Genomic DNA, 17393 nt, shown 5'->3' with positions numbered 1-17393 from the left:
CATTCGCTGGCAGGGGCTCATGGGAATTGTAGTCCATGGACATCTGGAGGACCACAGGTTGACTACCCCTGCACAGGGCAGAACAGTGGCTCAATCTAGTTCTGCATCCTGGGTGCTGGATTAGATGGACCCTTGGTCTGATCCAGCTGGACTCATCTGATGTTCTTCTCAGGGGAAGGTGTCGGCCTCCCTGCCCTGTGGCTGGCCCTGCAAAGGAAATCATTGGCCCCTGTGTGAGACGGGAGGCTGGACTAGATGGACCCCTGATCCAATCCAGCTGAGCTCGGGGTTGGAGAATACCTGGGTGCTGCAGAGGTGGAGCCGGGAGTGGGCGGGTTTGGGGCAGGGAGAGACCTCAGGGAAGTATGCTCTGGAGCCCCCACCAAAGCAACCCTTTTCTCCAGGGGGACGGATCTCTGTTGCCTGGAGAGAAGCTATAATTCCGGGGAATCTCCAGGTCCAGCCTGGAAACTGGCGCCCCTGTTGCCTCAATTCCGCTCTGACTTGACTCGCCCATGAAATCCCTGTCCCTTCTCTTTTCCAGTGTTTTAAAGCACTCTACCTCTTGGCCCTCCTGCGCTCATAAAACCCTCTCTGCCTGGAAGAAGAGGCCCGGGGCCAGCCTGCTGGCTTCCAGATTTTCCCCTGGCCTCATCGGAGAAGCCGAACGAGAGCCAAACTGGGATCGGGGATTCTGGCTGTTCTCTCTTAGTCCCCTGGAAGGCCTCCGATGCTTGGGGGGGAGCCAAGAACAGCTTTTGGCCTGAGTCTGGCAGGGTGTCTCCCTCCAGAGCAGGCTGACTACAGAGTTATGGGGCAGGGCAAATCTTTTGGGGGCAATCCCAGGACTCCTGCTTTATTTTCTCAGGCAGGGGGAGGGGGGGAAGGTCCTGCTATCCATTCCGGGGGCTAGTTTATCTTGTGCTATGTAAAAACTTGTGCTATGTAAAATCTTAGAGTTGGATGAGGTTATGGAGGCCATCTAGTCCAACCCCCTGCTCAGTGCAGGATCAGCCTAAAGCACCCATGATATGTCTCTAATCTGGAGAGCCAGGTTTAATTTCCCACTCCTCCGCATGCAGCCAGCTTGGGCTGTTCTCTTAGAGCTGTTCTCACAGAGCAGTTCTCTTAGAGCTCTCTCCATCTCTCCTACCTCACAGGGTGTCTGTTGTGGGGAGAGGAACGGAAAGGTGTTAGTAAGCTGCTTTGGGACGCCTTCAAGTAGTGAAACGGGATATTTTTTAAAAGTTCTTTTCTTCTTCAACCTTACTTCCCTCCTGCCCCACTGCAAGGTCTGGCGGGCTGCCTTGTTACGGGATTTTCAGGTTGCTTCTGCTGGGATTCTCTGCTTGTCTTGGGCTAGTGCTGCCATGTTGTCCCCTGGTTCTGCTGGGATTCTCTGGCTGTGTTTGACGCATGCCACAATGTTGTCCCGTGACGTGCTGGCATTCTGTGGTTGTGTTGGGATTGTGCTGCCACATTGGCCTGTGGTTCTTCTGGGCTTCTCTGTGTTGGACTCAAGTCGCAATGTTGCCCCATGTTCTGATTGGATTCTCTGGTTGGACTTTGGGTGGGCTGGGCTTGCTACACTGGCCTGTGGTTCTGCTGGGACTCCCCAGTTCCATGTTGGTTCTGTTGGGCTCTTTGATTCTGTTTGGAATTGGGACTTTGTTTTTGTGTTTGGCTATTGATTTCTTCGCCCTGGAGAAAGCCTGTAAATTCCCCTCCCCCATAGGTGTAATTCCTCAGTAAAAGATCTTTTAGGCAGCTGCTATTATTATTGTTGTTGTTGTTGCTATATTATTATTATTATTATTATTATTATTATTATTATTATTATTATTATTATTATTATTATTATTATTATTATTATTTACCCTTCCCTTTTCAGGTGGCTCAAGGGGGCTCACAAAGGGTTGAAATGCATAAATAAGACATTAAATTAAAAATTGAAAACATTAAAATTAATAATTCAGTGTAAAATAAGTAGGTCAGTTCCTTCCCCTAAAAAAGAGGGCGGAATAATAGATTTATTCTGGTAGCAATTTGTCGAATGGGTTGTAGACAGGGAAGCCAGCGCTAGAAGTTTGGTCCAGGCCTCAGCCACAGGCCTGGTGAAACACAGCTGTCTTGCAGGCCCAGCATTCGCTGGCAGGGGCTCATGGGAATTGTAGTCCATGAACATCTGGAGGTCCACAGTTTGCCCACCGCCAGCTTAGATTATTGTTGCACTCCCTTCTTGGTCAAGTTTCCAGTCCTGCGTTTTTAAGATATTTGAAACTTTGGGATTCTTCTCCTCTCTCTCAGGCATTTATTTTTCGTAGAATGGAAAGTTCAAATCTTGTTCGGTGAAGGAATGTGTCTCCCGCAGTGGCCCCATGCGCCTGCAGCATCGTAAGGAAATGCATCTTTCATCACCCATGTGACCTTATAAAGGTGTCTCGAAATGAGTCAGGGTACGCCTTGACCTGGATAGATCACGGAAGCTCAGCAGGGCCAGCCCTGGCTAATATTTGGATGGGAGACCTTCAAGGATTTGGGTGGCAGTTCCTTCACGGAACACCAGGGGGCATGGCACAGAGGCAGGCAATGGCAGACCACCCATGGATCTCCTGGCCATATGCCAAATAAATGAATAGAGCCAGGGTCTCCAGCTCCAGGGGACTGGGGAGGGTGGAGACTGGGGAGGAGAAAGATCTCAGCAGAGGTGTGAGGCCACCCTCCAGAGCAGCCACTGTCTCCAGGGGAGCTGCTTTGTCATTTTCCCTGCCTCTGAGAGCCCAAGATAGCTTGGTCTCATACATTCTTGGAAGCTAAGTTGGCTCAACTCTGGGCAGCAACGAATACCGAGTCAGGACAAGGAGGCGGGCAATGGCAAGCCACCTCTGCTATGACCTGCCCTGGGAAGGAGTGGGATATAAATCCCTGTATAAAGTAAATGGCAGAGAGGATCCCACTGGGTGGTCTTTCACCCCCCTTCCAGCTTTTTAATTCTCCGCTTCGTTTTATGCTCTCTCTCACACACACACTCTCTCACTCACTCACAGGACTCTGGCTCAGTGGCAGAGGATCTGCTTGACATGCAGAAGGTCCCAGGTTCAACCCCTGGCGTCTCCAGTTAAAGGACCAGGCAGGAGGGGATGGGAAAGACCTCCACCCGAGACCCTGGTGAGGCAGCTGCCAATCTGAGCAGGCAGCGCTGACCCTGATGGACAAAAAGTCTCATTCAGCAGAAGGTAGCTTCATGTGTTCATTTATGCAGACACCCAGCCCTTTCACCTCTCGCCCTCTCTGTTTACCTCCTCATGCATGCACCGTCTTTTAGGACTCTTCTCCAGTTTGCAACATTCATTTCTACACATTGTTGAGCAGAGCCATCTCTGTGTATGCTTTAAAACAGGGGTAGTCAAACTGCGTCCCTCCAGATGTCCATGGACTACAATTCCCAGGAGCCCCTGCCAGCGAATGCTGGCAGGGGCTCCTGGGAATTGTAGTCCATGGACATCTGGAGGGCTGCAACTTGACTACCCCTGCTCTCCAACATCCCCAGCTGACTGAGCCAAGCTTGCTTAACGTGAAACCAGGCAAGCAGGTACAGCCGCTCCTGCCTCTGTCTTCCAACTTTCAGGTTCTTTGTATTTGAATAGGCTGCACGTGTGCACCCACCTGCCCATTCATTTCCCTGTTCAGGATCTTCGCTCTTGAGGTAGGTGTCCGGCGGTACCTTTGAATGCTGTGTGGCTCATGGTAAAGGGCTGTGCGGAACAGCAGGTTGTTTTAGAAGGACTATTGAGGGTTTTGTTTGAGAAGGAATGTTGAGGGCTTTGTTTTAGAAGGAATGTTGAGGGCTTTGTTTCTGTTGAGGGATTGCTCAAGAGAGCCAAGACCCTCCCCATATCTTCTAAAATAACTTTTTTATCTTCTAAACAAACCTCTTCTAAACCATCTGCATATTTGGTGGTTGCCCTGCAGAAATCCAGAAAATAGTTCTTGGGAGCAGAATTCTCAAAAATGTGAGAATTTCAGCTTTGTTTAATTTTTTGTAAAGGAAAGCCCTCGTCCTTAAGGTCTAAATGTACATCAATTGTACCTTAGAGTTGCCAGCTCTGGGTTGGGAATTTCCTGGAGTCTTTGGGGATGGAGACAGGAAGGGGCGGGATTTGAAGTAGAGAGAACCTCAGTTGGGTCTAATGCTCCGAAGCAGCTACTTTCTCCAGGGGAAATGATCTCTGTGATCTAGATCAGGGGTAGTCAACCTGTCGTCCTCCAGATGTCCATGGACTACAATTCACATGAGCCCCTGCCAGCATTTGCTGGCAGTGGCTCATGGGAATTTTAGTCCATGGACATCTGGAGGACCACAGGTTGACTACCCCTGATCTAGAGATGATCTATCATTCCAGGGGATCCCCAGGTACAACATGGGAACTGGCAACCTTACAGCACCGCCCACAAAAAAAGCCACTTAATTGCTTAATATAATTACTGCAACTAATCTGATTTGTAATTGGGAAATGATCTCAGGTGGATAGCTGATTTGGTCTGAAGCAGTTGGAGTCCAGGGGCAAGACCAACAAAGTGTTATTTAAGGTATAAGCTTTTGTGTGCAAACACACTTCTTCAGATATTATAACAGATACTGTACAGTCATATTATGTACTCTGTACACGTCTTCAAATACCATATCTGACAAAGTGTGCATGCACATGAAAGCTTATACCTTGAATAAGATGTTGTCGGTCTTAAAGGTGTCCTTGGACTCAAACTTTGTTTTGGGAAATTAACTGTGGAAGCATTCAGGAAAGATTGCTGACCCTTAGTATTCTGGCATCTCGTTGATGCCCTTTTAGTTTGATGAGGGTGGGAGGCGAAAGTGTGAGCCGGCTGGTGGTGGAAGTGACATGTGCGTTAACCAACCAGCAGAATGCATCAGTGTCGACACCAAAGAGGATTGTGGCGCTCGGTTAACATGATCAAGTTTCTGCGAATTATTTTTGCTCCGTGATTGCTTTCAGAAGCACAGAGAGGCCGTGTTGATTCCCTGAAACCAACCAAACAAAGACTAGAATAAAACATATTGTGAAAGAATCGAACATAGCGAAACCAAAGGCTTGGTGTAATCTTAGCGCCTGGTGTAATCTCAAATTCCTGGAGGTGTGGAGGGAAAGGCCCTCTAGGCTAAGCCTGGCTTGAAAGGATCAGAAGACGAGCATCACCGCCCTGGATAATTTTATTTATTTATTTACTCCTCTCTATTATCTTCTAGCAGACCTGGAATCGTTCCATTTTTAGCAGTTGTGCTTAATTTGCACAACGTAAAGGGAAAAGAATGTCAGCTTTCCTTGCTACGAAATGTAGGTTACCTTGTCCTACTCATTTCCCCCACCCCCTCGGGGCTTATAACTCCAAAATTCTCCTGCTTTGTTTTGGGTAACTACAATGGTGACTCAATAAAGGGCACTTCCTGAGGCCATCACCCCTTTCTGTTAGGGATGCCAGCCTCCAGGCAGGACCTGGGGATCCCCTGGGATTGCAGCTCATCTCCAGGCAACAGAGAAAATGACCACTGGAAGCTGAACTGTATAGTTTCGAATCCCATTGAAGCCCTTCCCCTCCCCACAGCCCACCCTCTTCGGGATCAACCCCCAAAGCCTGCAGGTTTTCTCCAATTCAGAGCTGGCAAACCAGACTTCCTGTGGCCTCTTAGAATCCTAGAGTTGGAAGGGACCTCCTGGGTCATCTAGTCCAACCCCCTGCACTATGCAGGACGCTCACAACCCTATCGCTCATCCACCTCTTATCAGGTCCATGCCCATCCAGGCTCTGAAGCTGCCGACTCTTCCTCAGAGTTGTAACCCAGTCTGGGAAGATGATCCACAGGGAGTGGGAAGTCCTGCTCTCCCTTTCTCTCTATTCAAAAGGCTTTCCCTCTCTTTGTTTCTGTGGTGTTTGTCGTAAGGTGCTTTGCCCCCTCCAAAGCAAAATACAATTCATTGGTTGGTTTTATACCCTGCTTTTCACTCCCCAAAGGAGTCTCAAAGCATCTTACAATTGCCTCTCCCCGCCACAGATGCCCGGTGAAGTAGGTGGGTCTGAGAGAGCTCTGACAGAACTGCTCTGCAAGATCAGCTCTGAGAGAACTGTAACTGGCCCAAGGTTGCCCAGCTGGCTGCATGTGGAGGAAAAGCAAGAAATCAAACTGGGTTTTCCAGATCCGAGGCCAGCTGTTACAGTGATGGTGGGAAGGAGGCCGAGGGTTCCAGCCCCCCAAATCTGCCTCCTGAGACCACCAGCCTCCCCTTACCTCATTGCCCTGGGGGAGCCAGCTGGTGCTGCTGGCAAAATGGGGTGTATTCCTGGCCGTGCCCAGTTTGGGCTAATGTCTACGATTTATAGGCTTTTATTCAAGCCCTTACAGGCCACCGTTCCAACCAATAAAGACAGACGACCTCAAGCAATACTTTACAAAAATGCTCCAGCAGCCCTGCAGAAAACCGTTCAACGCCTTTAAGAGAGGCTGAATGGGAGTGGCTGGGGTCACTCATTCACCAAGTGACCCCAGAACAGGTTTCTGTTTTTAAAAGGAGGCTTTAATCAGTGGACACGATTTCCGAAAGAGCCCTTAGCTCCCAAACTGGGGTGGACATGCTTGGGCAGTTAGCCAGGCTCAGTTATGGTCTGTCTCCTTTGGAGTTGGCAGCTGTGAGTTGGGAAATTCGTGCTGATATGCGGGGAGGGAGTCTGCGGAAGGCAGGAGGTGGAGAAGAGCAGAGAGTGGAAAGTCTCCGGGCTGTTCCACTCGTTCTCCGGGGAACCAAGATCCGTTCTCCTGCAGGACACGGCTGCTTTGGACGGGGCCCTCTAAGGCAGGGGTCGTCAACCTGTGGTCCTCCAGATGTCCATGGACTCCAATTCCCATGAGCCCCTGCCAGCGTTCGCTGGCAGGGGCTCATGGGAATTGGAGTCCATGGACATCTGGAGGACCACAGTTTGCCCACACCTGCTCTAGAGCAGAGCGAGCCAACAGCTTCCTCCCTCTTGAGACAGTCAGCCACGGATGAGGCCGCCAACTTTCCCCATGTCCCAGCATCCTTTGGCCAGCCCAGAGGGGTCTGAGTTTTTCCATTTCGGCAGGGTCGCTGCCCACCTTGCCCGCTTTTGCTCACGGGTCCCAGCAGCCCCCTCTGCTCTCCACATGGCCCGTTTCATAAGATGCACCGGCAACCGTCCGCCCCGTCAACAGATGGCTTAATCATGGCCCCCCGCCCTCCCCGATCCGATTTATCAGATCGCTCTCCGACTCAAAGCATTTAAGAAGCAATCTGGTTTCCCCGGAGCTTGGGCTGCGTTGTTGGAGAGGCCCTCGGGCCTGTGCCAGCCCGGCTAAGCGGCAGAACATCAGCCGGAGAAATCGAGGCAGGGGAGGAGCAGGGGGAGGGAAGACCCTGGGTTGCTGGAGCTGGCAGCTCGGGCTCTCCAGACTGGGGTTATGCAATGTGTTTTCCGGGCCGCAGCTGCAGAGAAAGCCTGCCAAAGCCGGCTGAACAAGCTCGTTCATCTTGACTCGGAGACCGGGAGGCAGGAGCCCGGGGTGAGCTGGGGGCTTTATCCCTGGGACTGAGCTTCGAGCGTTTATCATTTCCAGCATGGTTCCCCTCGAACTGTTATCCGGAGACAGCCGGCCTTTGCGGAAGGATCCAAGAATAACGATGACTCAGCCACCTAATTTCTGACCTGCCGGGGTCATTTGGTTGGGCACCCTGCCCTCCCCGCTGAATTTATCATCTCTGCCGATTGCAAAGCCAGATGCCTGCTCTTATTTCTGCGATTGCTTTTGCCGGAGAATGAGTGCGCACGTGCGTTTCCCGTTGTGAAGATTGGCAAATTGGGGGCGATGTGCTGTCAACTCTTTGGAGCCGGGAGACTTTGTTGACCGTTTGAGACGGGGCAGAGGGGACCGTCCACTCCCTTAGGAGCCTCCCTCACCACCATGGTCATCTGTGGAGGCCCTACTTAGGATACCCCCCCCTTCTGATATTAGGAGGGGTTTGCAAGCTGGGAAAGGGCCTTCTCAGTGATGGCACCCGAATTCTGGAACTTTCTCCCCACGGAGATTCGTCTCTCCCCTTCTCTTTGGCATTCCCCCAGCGATCCCTCCTTCCTGACATGTGTTTTAATCCCCCTTTTTATGTTCTGTATGTATTTTAGCTCTGTTTTTTAAATGGCTTTAATGATCCGTGTTTGGGGAGAGTTTGATTTGAACGGTTTCAAAATGTGGGGTTTTTTTCACGGCTGTTTTAAATTGGTCACCCCTGGAAGGGCAGAACGGAGAAGGACAAGCCTTGCAAATGAAGAATGGCCGCATGGATTTTAGTCTTTCATTGAATCAGATTTCTCAAACATGGGATTTGATGTAAGGTGCTGAACCGAACAGCCAGTGTGATCTCGGTCCTTTTTCTTGATACACGTTTTTAATCCCAGGTTCAATCCCCGGCATCTCCAGGAAAAGGCTCTCAGGTGTCGGGAAACGACCCCCTTCTGCGTGAGACCTTGAAGAGCTGCTTCCAATCTCATTTAGTGTGAGGGTTAGAGGAATTTGTGGGGTTTAATTTGATAAAAAAAACAGATTTGTACCTTTCTGGGTGCTGATTTTCTATTCTTAGATAACACAGCCAAGTTCATATCCAATAGCCCCTGAGAGAAACATGAGATTTTCCAGGGATGAGCTTTAGCTCCCTTCATCAGATAATTTGAGCGTTGACTCTCGGAAGTGCATGCCCCTAAAATCTTAAGGTGCTGCGCTTCTCAAATCTAGCTGCTCTGCTACACCTGTTTGTTGCCAAATGATCTTCATCTCCCTGGTAAGACTGTTTGTTCTCTCTGTCAGAGGCTGTTGCCAAACATCTCCTTCAATGTGACTCAAAAGTTTTGGAGGTGGTATCTTTGCCCGTGGCCGTTGGGGGAAATAAAGAGAACACCTCAAAGAACCTTAATTTATCCTAATGAGCTCTCTTAACGAAGCGAGTGAGGCACGGTTTTTAATGGGCTGTAATTTCCTTGGGGGAAGGTGTGCGAGTTTCTCTCAAGGAAGAGCTGCCAGAATGCTTGTGTGAAGGTCAGAGACTTTCTTGGCTTCTCTCTGACACGACAGTCCCGTTGGGAGAACGGCCAGGGGGTCAGGGGTAGAGGATCTGCTTGGCACGCAGGGGCTTCCAGCTTCACCCCCAACCTCTCCAGGTAAGGGGCAGGTACAAGGTGATATCGATTCCTTTATAAGTTTGATTCAGAGGCCTCCCACCCCACAGTGGGCTCAGGGGAGTCAACAACAACAAACAAAAAACGAGCAAAGTCTGGAAAGACGAACCCCTTCCGCCTGACCGACATATCTCTTGAGGAGGGGGAATGGGGTAGACTGGGAGGCCAACGATGGAAGGTGCCTATGATGGACCTAGCAGAGCCACTCTGTTTTACAAGCTCTGCTGAACTGTAATAAGTCCCACGGGGTCCGGGTCTCAGCTCAAGGAGTGACGGGGCCAGGGCTGAAAAGGCCCTGAACCCGGTTGCTAAAAGGCACCCTTGTTTGGGACCACCAGGAGGTCCGCTGTTGGAGAGCATAAAGCCGTAACGGGGGAATATTGGGAAACCTGTCCCTGAAACCCTGGAGAATGAGTACCCCGTGGCTCCACACGGCCCCCTCCTCAAAGAACACAACGCAGAAAGATTTTAAGAACAAAGTCAGCACGGACTTTGGTGATCCAAGGGTCTGACTCGGGATAAGACAGCGTCGTCCGTGTTCATGTGTGTCAGCCAAGACCAAGCTTGACTAACTACTGGGATCTGATGAGATCGAGCTAGTCAGCTCAGCCAGGTCAGGGCAACATGATCATGGGGAACTGGACGGCGTGTTGCTTACATCTGTACAGCATGCTGGGCTGTGTGTTTCTCTGAGGTCGAGGGGGGGTTTGCTGGATCCTGGTAGCCGGGGGAAAGCCCAGAGGTTGGGGTCAACTGGGCAACCTTGGGCTAGCCAGACCCCACCCGCCAGGGTTCATGTGGGGATAAAAGGGAGGAAACCCAGTACTCCACTGAGACTGACCAGTGACGGGGTAGGTCAGCAGGAGTTGGGAGAGACTGCTCTGGTTTTAATCTTGAGTCTGCCCTGATGATGGTAATTATATACTGGGACTGTCAGTGAGTGTCCAGGGTATCACATGGAAGTCTTTCATGCTACTTCCTGATTGGCCTTTTTAAATGGAGACGCTGGACATTGAGCCGGGGACCCTCCTGCATACCAAGCAGATCATTCATTCATTCATTCATTCATTCATTCATTCATTCATTCATTCATTCATTCTTGGAGCAGTGGGAAATAAATGGAATGAATTCATTCATTCATTCATTCATGCATGGAAAACCTGTACCTGAAACCCTGGTGGAGGATGCATTCATTCATTCATTCACTCATTCACTCATTCATTCATTCATTCATTTCCCCCTGCTCCAAGACTGGCTCACGGCGGGTTATAGACCTCCAATAAAACCCCCAGTAAAACCCCAATAAAACGGACACCAAAACCCCACTAAAAACAGAGCACCCTGGCAGGAATACCTCCGAACTGCCCCACCCTACCGGTACCCCTGGAGGGGTGCTCCCCTACCAGGCGGAAGGGCCCTTGTGCTCCCTCGTGGCCCCCCCTTCACCTCTCTCCCTTTCTCCCTCCTGACAGCTGATAGTGGAAAAGACCTCTGACTTCCCAGCCGCCGAGTACTCGCTGGTGGAGGATGTGGGCCTCCACTTCACGTGTTTGATGGACAGACTGAACGAGCAGCGCCTCTTCCAGCCGGACCTCTGCGACGTCGACGTGGTCCTGGTGCCGCAGAAGAGCGTCTTCCCAGCCCACAAGGGGGTGCTGGCCGCCTGCAGCCCGTTCTTCCACTCCCTCTTCACCCAGAACAAGCAGCTCCAGCGGGTGGAGCTCTCCCTGGAGGCCCTGACGTGCCGGGGCCTCCAGCAGATCCTCAGCTTCATCTACACCTCCAAGCTGCTGGTCAACGCGTGCAACGTCCGGGAGGTCCTGAGCGCGGCCACCGTCCTGCAGATGAGCAACATCGCCTCCTCGTGCCAGGAGCTGATCCACACCCGGTCGCTCAGCTTGGCTGCGGCCAGCCCCATGGCGTTGCCTCCCGCGGGGGACTGCGCCAAAAGCCTCCCCGCTCAGTATTACTGTGACATCAAGCAAGAGATGGATCCCCTGCGCCCCAAAATCTATGCTCGGGAGGGGGACAACCCGTATTCCTTGCGCGTGGAAGACCGTGCAGCCTGTGAGGGCAACCAGCATGCCCCCGCGGCGGCCGCCAAGAAATACTACAAGGAGGAGAAGGAGGGCAGCCCTCCGCTGTGTAAGATGGAGGGGGACGAGACCGAGGCGGTTCTCGGTGGCCAGGCGTCTTACGAGCGCGGGGAGCAGATCATCGTGGAAGTCAACCTCAACAACCAAACCCTCAACGTCTCCAAGGGGATGGAGGGGAAGCCTTCCGCGGTCAACCAGGCGGGGGCCATGGCGGCGGTGATCGGGAGGCCCCCCGCGGGGGACGAGCTCCCCCCGGAGGATCGTAGAGAGGAGGAGAACGGGGAAGGGGAGGAAGAAGACGAGGAAGCCGAAGTCGGCGAGGAAGAAGAGGAGGAGCACAGCGAAGAGGAGGACCTCGAGGAGACCTCCGACGAGGAGGAGGAAGAGGAAGAGGAGGATTGCGACGAGCTGGCTGACATCCAGAGGGAGAAGTCTGGGGTGCCCCACAGACCCAGCAGATCTTCCAAGGCCACGCAGCCGGCGGTGTCCACCAGATCCCAAGAGAGCGCTAAGGTGGCTGCGGCCACGGAAGAGGAGGAGGGGGAGGAGGCGGAGGAAGAGGACGATGGGGAGGAGGAAGAGGAGGACCAGAGGGGGAGGAGGAAGAGGAAGAAGGACCAGGACGGGGTCGGCCAGAAGGTCAAGCTCGAGGAGAAGCAGCACTACCCCTGCAAGAAGTGCCCCCGCGTCTTCAACAACCGCTGGTACCTGGAGAAGCACATGAACGTCACGCACAGCCGCATGCAGATCTGCGACAAGTGCGGGAAGAGGTTCTTGCTGGAGAGCGAGCTGCTGCTGCACCACCAGACGGACTGCGAGAAGAACATCCAGGTGAGCCCTCCCCGGGGGTGGTGGGGTGGTCGTGCCCTCCGGGCTCCCAGCAAGGGGATCCACCAAAATGGATACAGCTTAGCTCAGGGGTAGTCAAACTGCGGCCCTCCAGATGTCCATGGACTACAATTCTCAGGAGCCCCTGCCAGCATTCGCTGGCAGGGGCTCCTGGGAATTGTAGTCCATGGACATCTGGAGGGCCGCAGTTTGACTACCTCTGGCTTAGCCCATCGCCTACCTGAGAACATCTCCCTCCAGGAGATCCTGCAGGTGAGGCCGTTGCAGGAGTGGCTTCCCTGCCGTGGAAGTAGCCGTGTCCTAGGGCAGGGGTCTCCAGCGTGATGCCCCTAGGTGCCATGGTGCTTACATCAGTTGAGTGTTTCTAGGAAGTGGGTGGGGTTAGAAGAAGAGCTGGTTTTTATGCGCCGCTTTTCTCTCTCCGAAGGATCCTCAAAGGGGCTTCCAGTCGCCTTCCCTTCCTCTCCCCACAACAGACACCCTGTGAGGGAGGTGGGACAGAGAGAGCTCTGGGAGAACTGTGACTGGCCCAAAGTGGAGGAGGAGTGGGGAATCAAGCCCAGGTCTCCAGATTAGACGCTGCCACTCTTGACCGTGACACGCCGTTGGCTGTCTTGTGGGGCGTCAAAGTAGATGAGTGAGAGGGTTGTGGGTGTCCTGCATAGTGCAGGCGGTTGGACTAGATGACCCAGGAGGTTCCTCCAACTTATGATTCTAGGATTCTATGTAGTAGCTGCGTCCCTCGTCCACGTGGCTCAGGCCCCTTGCAGAAGATGCAGAACTCTTCTGGAACGGGATTTCTGGCTGGCCTCTGCCCCGTGTGGTTTCACGCATAGCTGCAACATTGTCAGGGAGAGCAGGAAGCAGAATTGCAGCTGCACCCTCCACATCTGTCCTTTTACTCCAGAGACGTGAGTTCTGTTGTCCGGAGTTCTCCTGTAATTCCAGCAGTTCTGCTCAGCAGGGGCTGGGAGAGACCGCTCTGGCTGTAGGGGGCTTGGAGGTCAGTGCTTTAGGTCCACAGAAGCAGGTTCGCCTATATCTTGCTGCAGTCGATGAATCTCGTGCAGAATTCCATTTATTAATCTTTTTTTGACCCAGAAAATCTGTCCTCTTGTTTTCTTCCCGGCCAGAGGAAAAACTCCTCCTGCTGGCCAGATGCTATCACTACATCGTATGGCTGCCAGCTCTTGGTTGGGGAATCTCTGGAGATCTGGGCAGTGGGGCCCGGCGAGGGGGAGGTTTGTTGTTGAAGGGACTTTTCAGCAGAGTATAATGCTACAGGTCCCACTGTGGAAAGTCTGCCCCACAGGGGTGTTGTAAGGAGAGCAAGCTTGGTGTAGCGGTTAAGAGCGGCAGCTTCTATTTGAGGGAGCAGGGTTTGATTCTCCACTCTTCCTCCACATGCAGCCAGCTGGGTGACCTTGGGCTAGTCACAGTCCTGATAGGGATGTTCTCCCCGAGCAGTTCTCTCAGAGCTCTCTCAGCCCCTCCTACCTCACCAGGTGCCTGTTGTGGGGCGAGGAAGGGAAGGCAATTGGAAGCCGCTTTGAGACTCCTTCAGGTAGTGAAAAGCGGGGAATAAAATCCAAGTCTTTTTCTTCATTTTCTCCAGGCGATCTGCTCACTGTCGTCTGGGCAGCTTGGCTTCTCACAGGAAGCGGGAACTAATCAGTGGTTCCTAATTATCGCTGCTATTGAAGCAGGGAGATTTTCACATTACCATTCTACACTGGGTGCTCTTTGTTGTTGGCCGGTAAAGCGATACCAGGATGAGGGTTTCATCCAGCGAATTTCCTTCCCTTTTCCATCTTCCACAGAGTATTTTTTTTTAAACATTCTAAGTTAAGTGCTGCAGTGCTAAATCAATATAGCACTTCAGTAGGGTAGCCTTGATTCCATCTCAATGGCGGCGCTATAGCACTGAAGCGCTGTGTTGCTTTAATGCTATAGCACTCACGTTAGACCAGGGGTAGTCAAACTGCGGCCCTCCAGATGTCCATGGACAGCGAACGCTGGCAGGGGGCTCCTGGGAATTGTAGTCCATGGACATCTGGAGGGCCGCAGTTTGACTACCCCTGCGTTAGACGATTAAAAAAAAAAAAGCTCCAAGGAAGATTGCGCAGAGGAAAAGGGCAGGGAAGAAAAGCAGCATTGCAGGGGCATTTTAAGCAGTGTGTCGCAGGGATCCAGAAACGCCACGAGGACGCAGAAACTGGAGCTATTTCCCTCAAACAAGGCCACTGCTCCTAACCACGACAATCACACCGTGCAACTCAAGCACCGTTCCGAAGATCCCGTTTCCCTCCCACTTTGGCTCCGCTTTCTGACTCCCCTTCTGTTTGCTTGCAGTGCTGCACCTGTGGGAAAGCGTTCAAGAAGCTCTGGTCGCTTCACGAGCACAACAAGATCGTCCACGGCTACGCCGAGAAGAAGTTCTCCTGCGAGATCTGCGAGAAGAAATTCTACACGATGGCGCATGTGCGCAAGCACATGGTCGGTGAGTGGGGAAAGGTGGCAGGGTCAGGACAGCCTCCGCGGCTCACCACGATGTCAGAGCAGAGAGGATTGCTCTTGGGGCAATCAGGAAATTTAGCTGGCCAGCGTGGCCGTAGCAAATCTGCGTCCCTCTGTTCCCTTCTCTCGGATTCATAATGTATTTCTTTTCCTTTTCCCCCCTTCCTTTGTACCCTGCCTTTCTCCCCAACGGTGACCCAAATCTGCTTCCATTGCTCTCCTCTCTTTCATTTACTCTCACAGCAACCCTGTGAGGTAGGCCAGACTGTGAGTGCTGGTCCAAGATTATCCATCCTAGCCTGATTCCATCACCTCTACCCCACGCTGGCTTTCAGGCTTCTAGCAGCAGAGTTGTTTAAGAACTGTGATGCATCCAGTTGCCAACTCTGGCCTGGGAAAAACCTGTAGACTTTGGGAGATGAACGTGCAGAGGGTGGGTTTGGGGTGGGGGGGGCTTCAATGGGGTCAGAAGTATCTTGATGACCCTTAACGCCACCCCTAATTTGTGACTTTAGGTGGGTGTTATTAATAGTATATTTATTCAATTTGTATACTGCCCTCCTGAGTTTTAACAGCTCAGGGCAGGGATCACACAGGTGGGGCCTGGGGATCCCCTGGTTTTCCAGCTCATCTCCAGGCAACAGAGATCCGTCCCCCTGGAGGAAACGGATGCTGTGGGGGGGGGACTCCACAGTGTGATACTCTACTTTGCCCCACCTTCTCCTGGCTCCACCTTCAAAGTCTACAGGTAATTCCCAATCCAGAGCTGGCAACCCCAGGATCACGTATTTGGCTTTCTCTCTGTATCATGCGCAGGTGCTTTCAAAAAGGCATGCTTGCCTTCAGTGGAAGCCTGAATTATTCCCGTCTGGCCAGGGCCGTGCCGACCATTCCCCTCGGCCCCCTTTCTAAGTCAAAATATTGCTGAATAACTACGTTTCTCCTCCTCCTCTTCATTCTTCGCCCAGCTCACACCAAGGACATGCCTTTCACCTGTGAGACGTGCGGGAAGTCCTTCAAGCGCAGCATGTCCCTGAAGGTTCACTCTCTGCAGCACTCGGGAGAGAAGCCCTTCAAGTGCGAGGTGAGACCCCCCACGGCCGTACGGCCCCCCGTGGCCTGCTGAGCGTCCTCCGTTATTCTGCTAGCCCTGTCCTTCTCGTCTTTTTCACAAAACCCTGGTTGAGAAAGCCTGTGCCAGTCGTAAGAAGTGGAATGCAACAAAATGAACAAATGGAGGGTGCTCCTGTAATCACAATCGTCCTCCAAACCAGGGGTAGTCAACCTGTGGTCCTCCAGATGTCCATGGACTACAATTCCCATGAGCCCCTGCCAGCATTCGCTGGCAGGGGCTCATGGGAATTGTAGTCCATGGACATCTGGAGGACCACAGGTTGACTACCCCTGCTCCAAACCATATAGGTTGGTTCCCCCAGAAGGGCTTTCGAGGAAGGGCTTAATGGCATGGTACCCCACTGAGGACCCACCCTGAGCCCCACATTTGCAGGAATTTCCCAGTCTGCAGCTGGGAGTGCTGGGAGATCTATACCCTGCGTGATTCAGCAGTGTATGAAGCATATCCTGCTGGGGGTCTCGGCGGAGATGTGTATTTCGCATAGATTGGGAACTCCCTGGTATTTTTAAAATACTCTCCTCCCCTGTCTTGATTGGTTGAGCCCACTTCCTCCCTGCTCGCCGCCCGAAGAACAGTTATTCAGTTAGACTGTTAGGACTTTCCCTCCCTCTCCTCTCTTTCCTTACAAAATTATTCCCCTTCTCAATAAAAGAGTCTAACTGTTCGGCTCTGCTCATTCTCTCTGTTCTTTCGCTCTGAAGGCAAGCAGGGAGGAGGCGGGGTCAAAGGAGCAGGAAGTCTCCTGAAGAGCCAATTGGGACGCTGGAGAAGATTATTTGAAAAACTTCAGGAAGTTCCAAAACTAACTATGCTAAATACACTTCTCTTCCGATGCCCCCTGCAGGACGCTCTGCATATGCTTTCGACTCATGCGCACGACAAATCTTGCCGATTCCAACAATTTTGGGGTTAAGCCTGAGCAGCATGGATGGGTAGACAGTACCGTGGTGGTGGTGGGGGGGGTGGGGTTAACCCTAGACCGGGCGGAGCCTGTTGGCGGCAGAATGGCGATCCAGACGCACTTCGGCTTTCCCTGTTTTTTGCATTTGGTAACGGCCTTGGGGGGCTCTGCCCTTTCCCCTCCCCAGAACTGCAACGAACGCTTCCAGTACAAGTATCAGCTCCGGTCCCACATGAGCATCCACATTGGCCACAAGCAGTTCATGTGCCAGTGGTGCGGGAAGGACTTCAACATGAAGCAGTACTTTGATGAGCACATGAAAACCCACACAGGTAAGGGCTCCCCGGAGGAGTCTGCCTTCTGCTCCAATCCTTACTTTGTTTCAGGTGGGTCATAGAAGAGCTAGATCAGGGGTAGTCAAACTGTGGCCCTCCAGATGTCCATGGACTACAATTCCCAGAAGCCCCTGGGAGGGCTTAAGGGTCTCTACAGTGAGGGTCTAGCCACCTGTAAAATTATGAGTTCCTGCATTGTTAGCATTCTTTACTAGCAAATCATCATTACTCTAGTCTTGTGTATAACAGAATGAAGAGGCATGACATTGCATACAGTATAAATCAGGGGTAATCAAACTGCGCCC

At 52.2% G+C, this 17393-nt stretch overlaps 1 protein-coding gene across 1 annotated transcript in view; it reads left to right on the top strand.

The window, feature by feature from the left end:
- ZBTB47 (zinc finger and BTB domain containing 47) overlaps positions 1 to 17393 on the top strand; it is a 28508-nt gene that overhangs the window by 5963 nt on the left and 5152 nt on the right. The window contains exons 2-5 of the mRNA XM_077303225.1: positions 10728 to 12182; positions 14553 to 14700; positions 15686 to 15801; positions 16941 to 17085. Coding sequence (XP_077159340.1) covers positions 10728 to 12182; positions 14553 to 14700; positions 15686 to 15801; positions 16941 to 17085 — 1864 coding nt within the window. The remainder of the gene's footprint in view (positions 1 to 10727; positions 12183 to 14552; positions 14701 to 15685; positions 15802 to 16940; positions 17086 to 17393) is intronic.

This window comes from Paroedura picta, chromosome 11 (genome assembly GCF_049243985.1).
Source record: "Paroedura picta isolate Pp20150507F chromosome 11, Ppicta_v3.0, whole genome shotgun sequence".
In the NCBI taxonomy this organism is placed as follows: domain Eukaryota; kingdom Metazoa; phylum Chordata; class Lepidosauria; order Squamata; family Gekkonidae; genus Paroedura; species Paroedura picta.
Note: the sequence above shows the minus strand (reverse complement) of the source record. Positions and strands in the feature narration are given on the sequence as shown.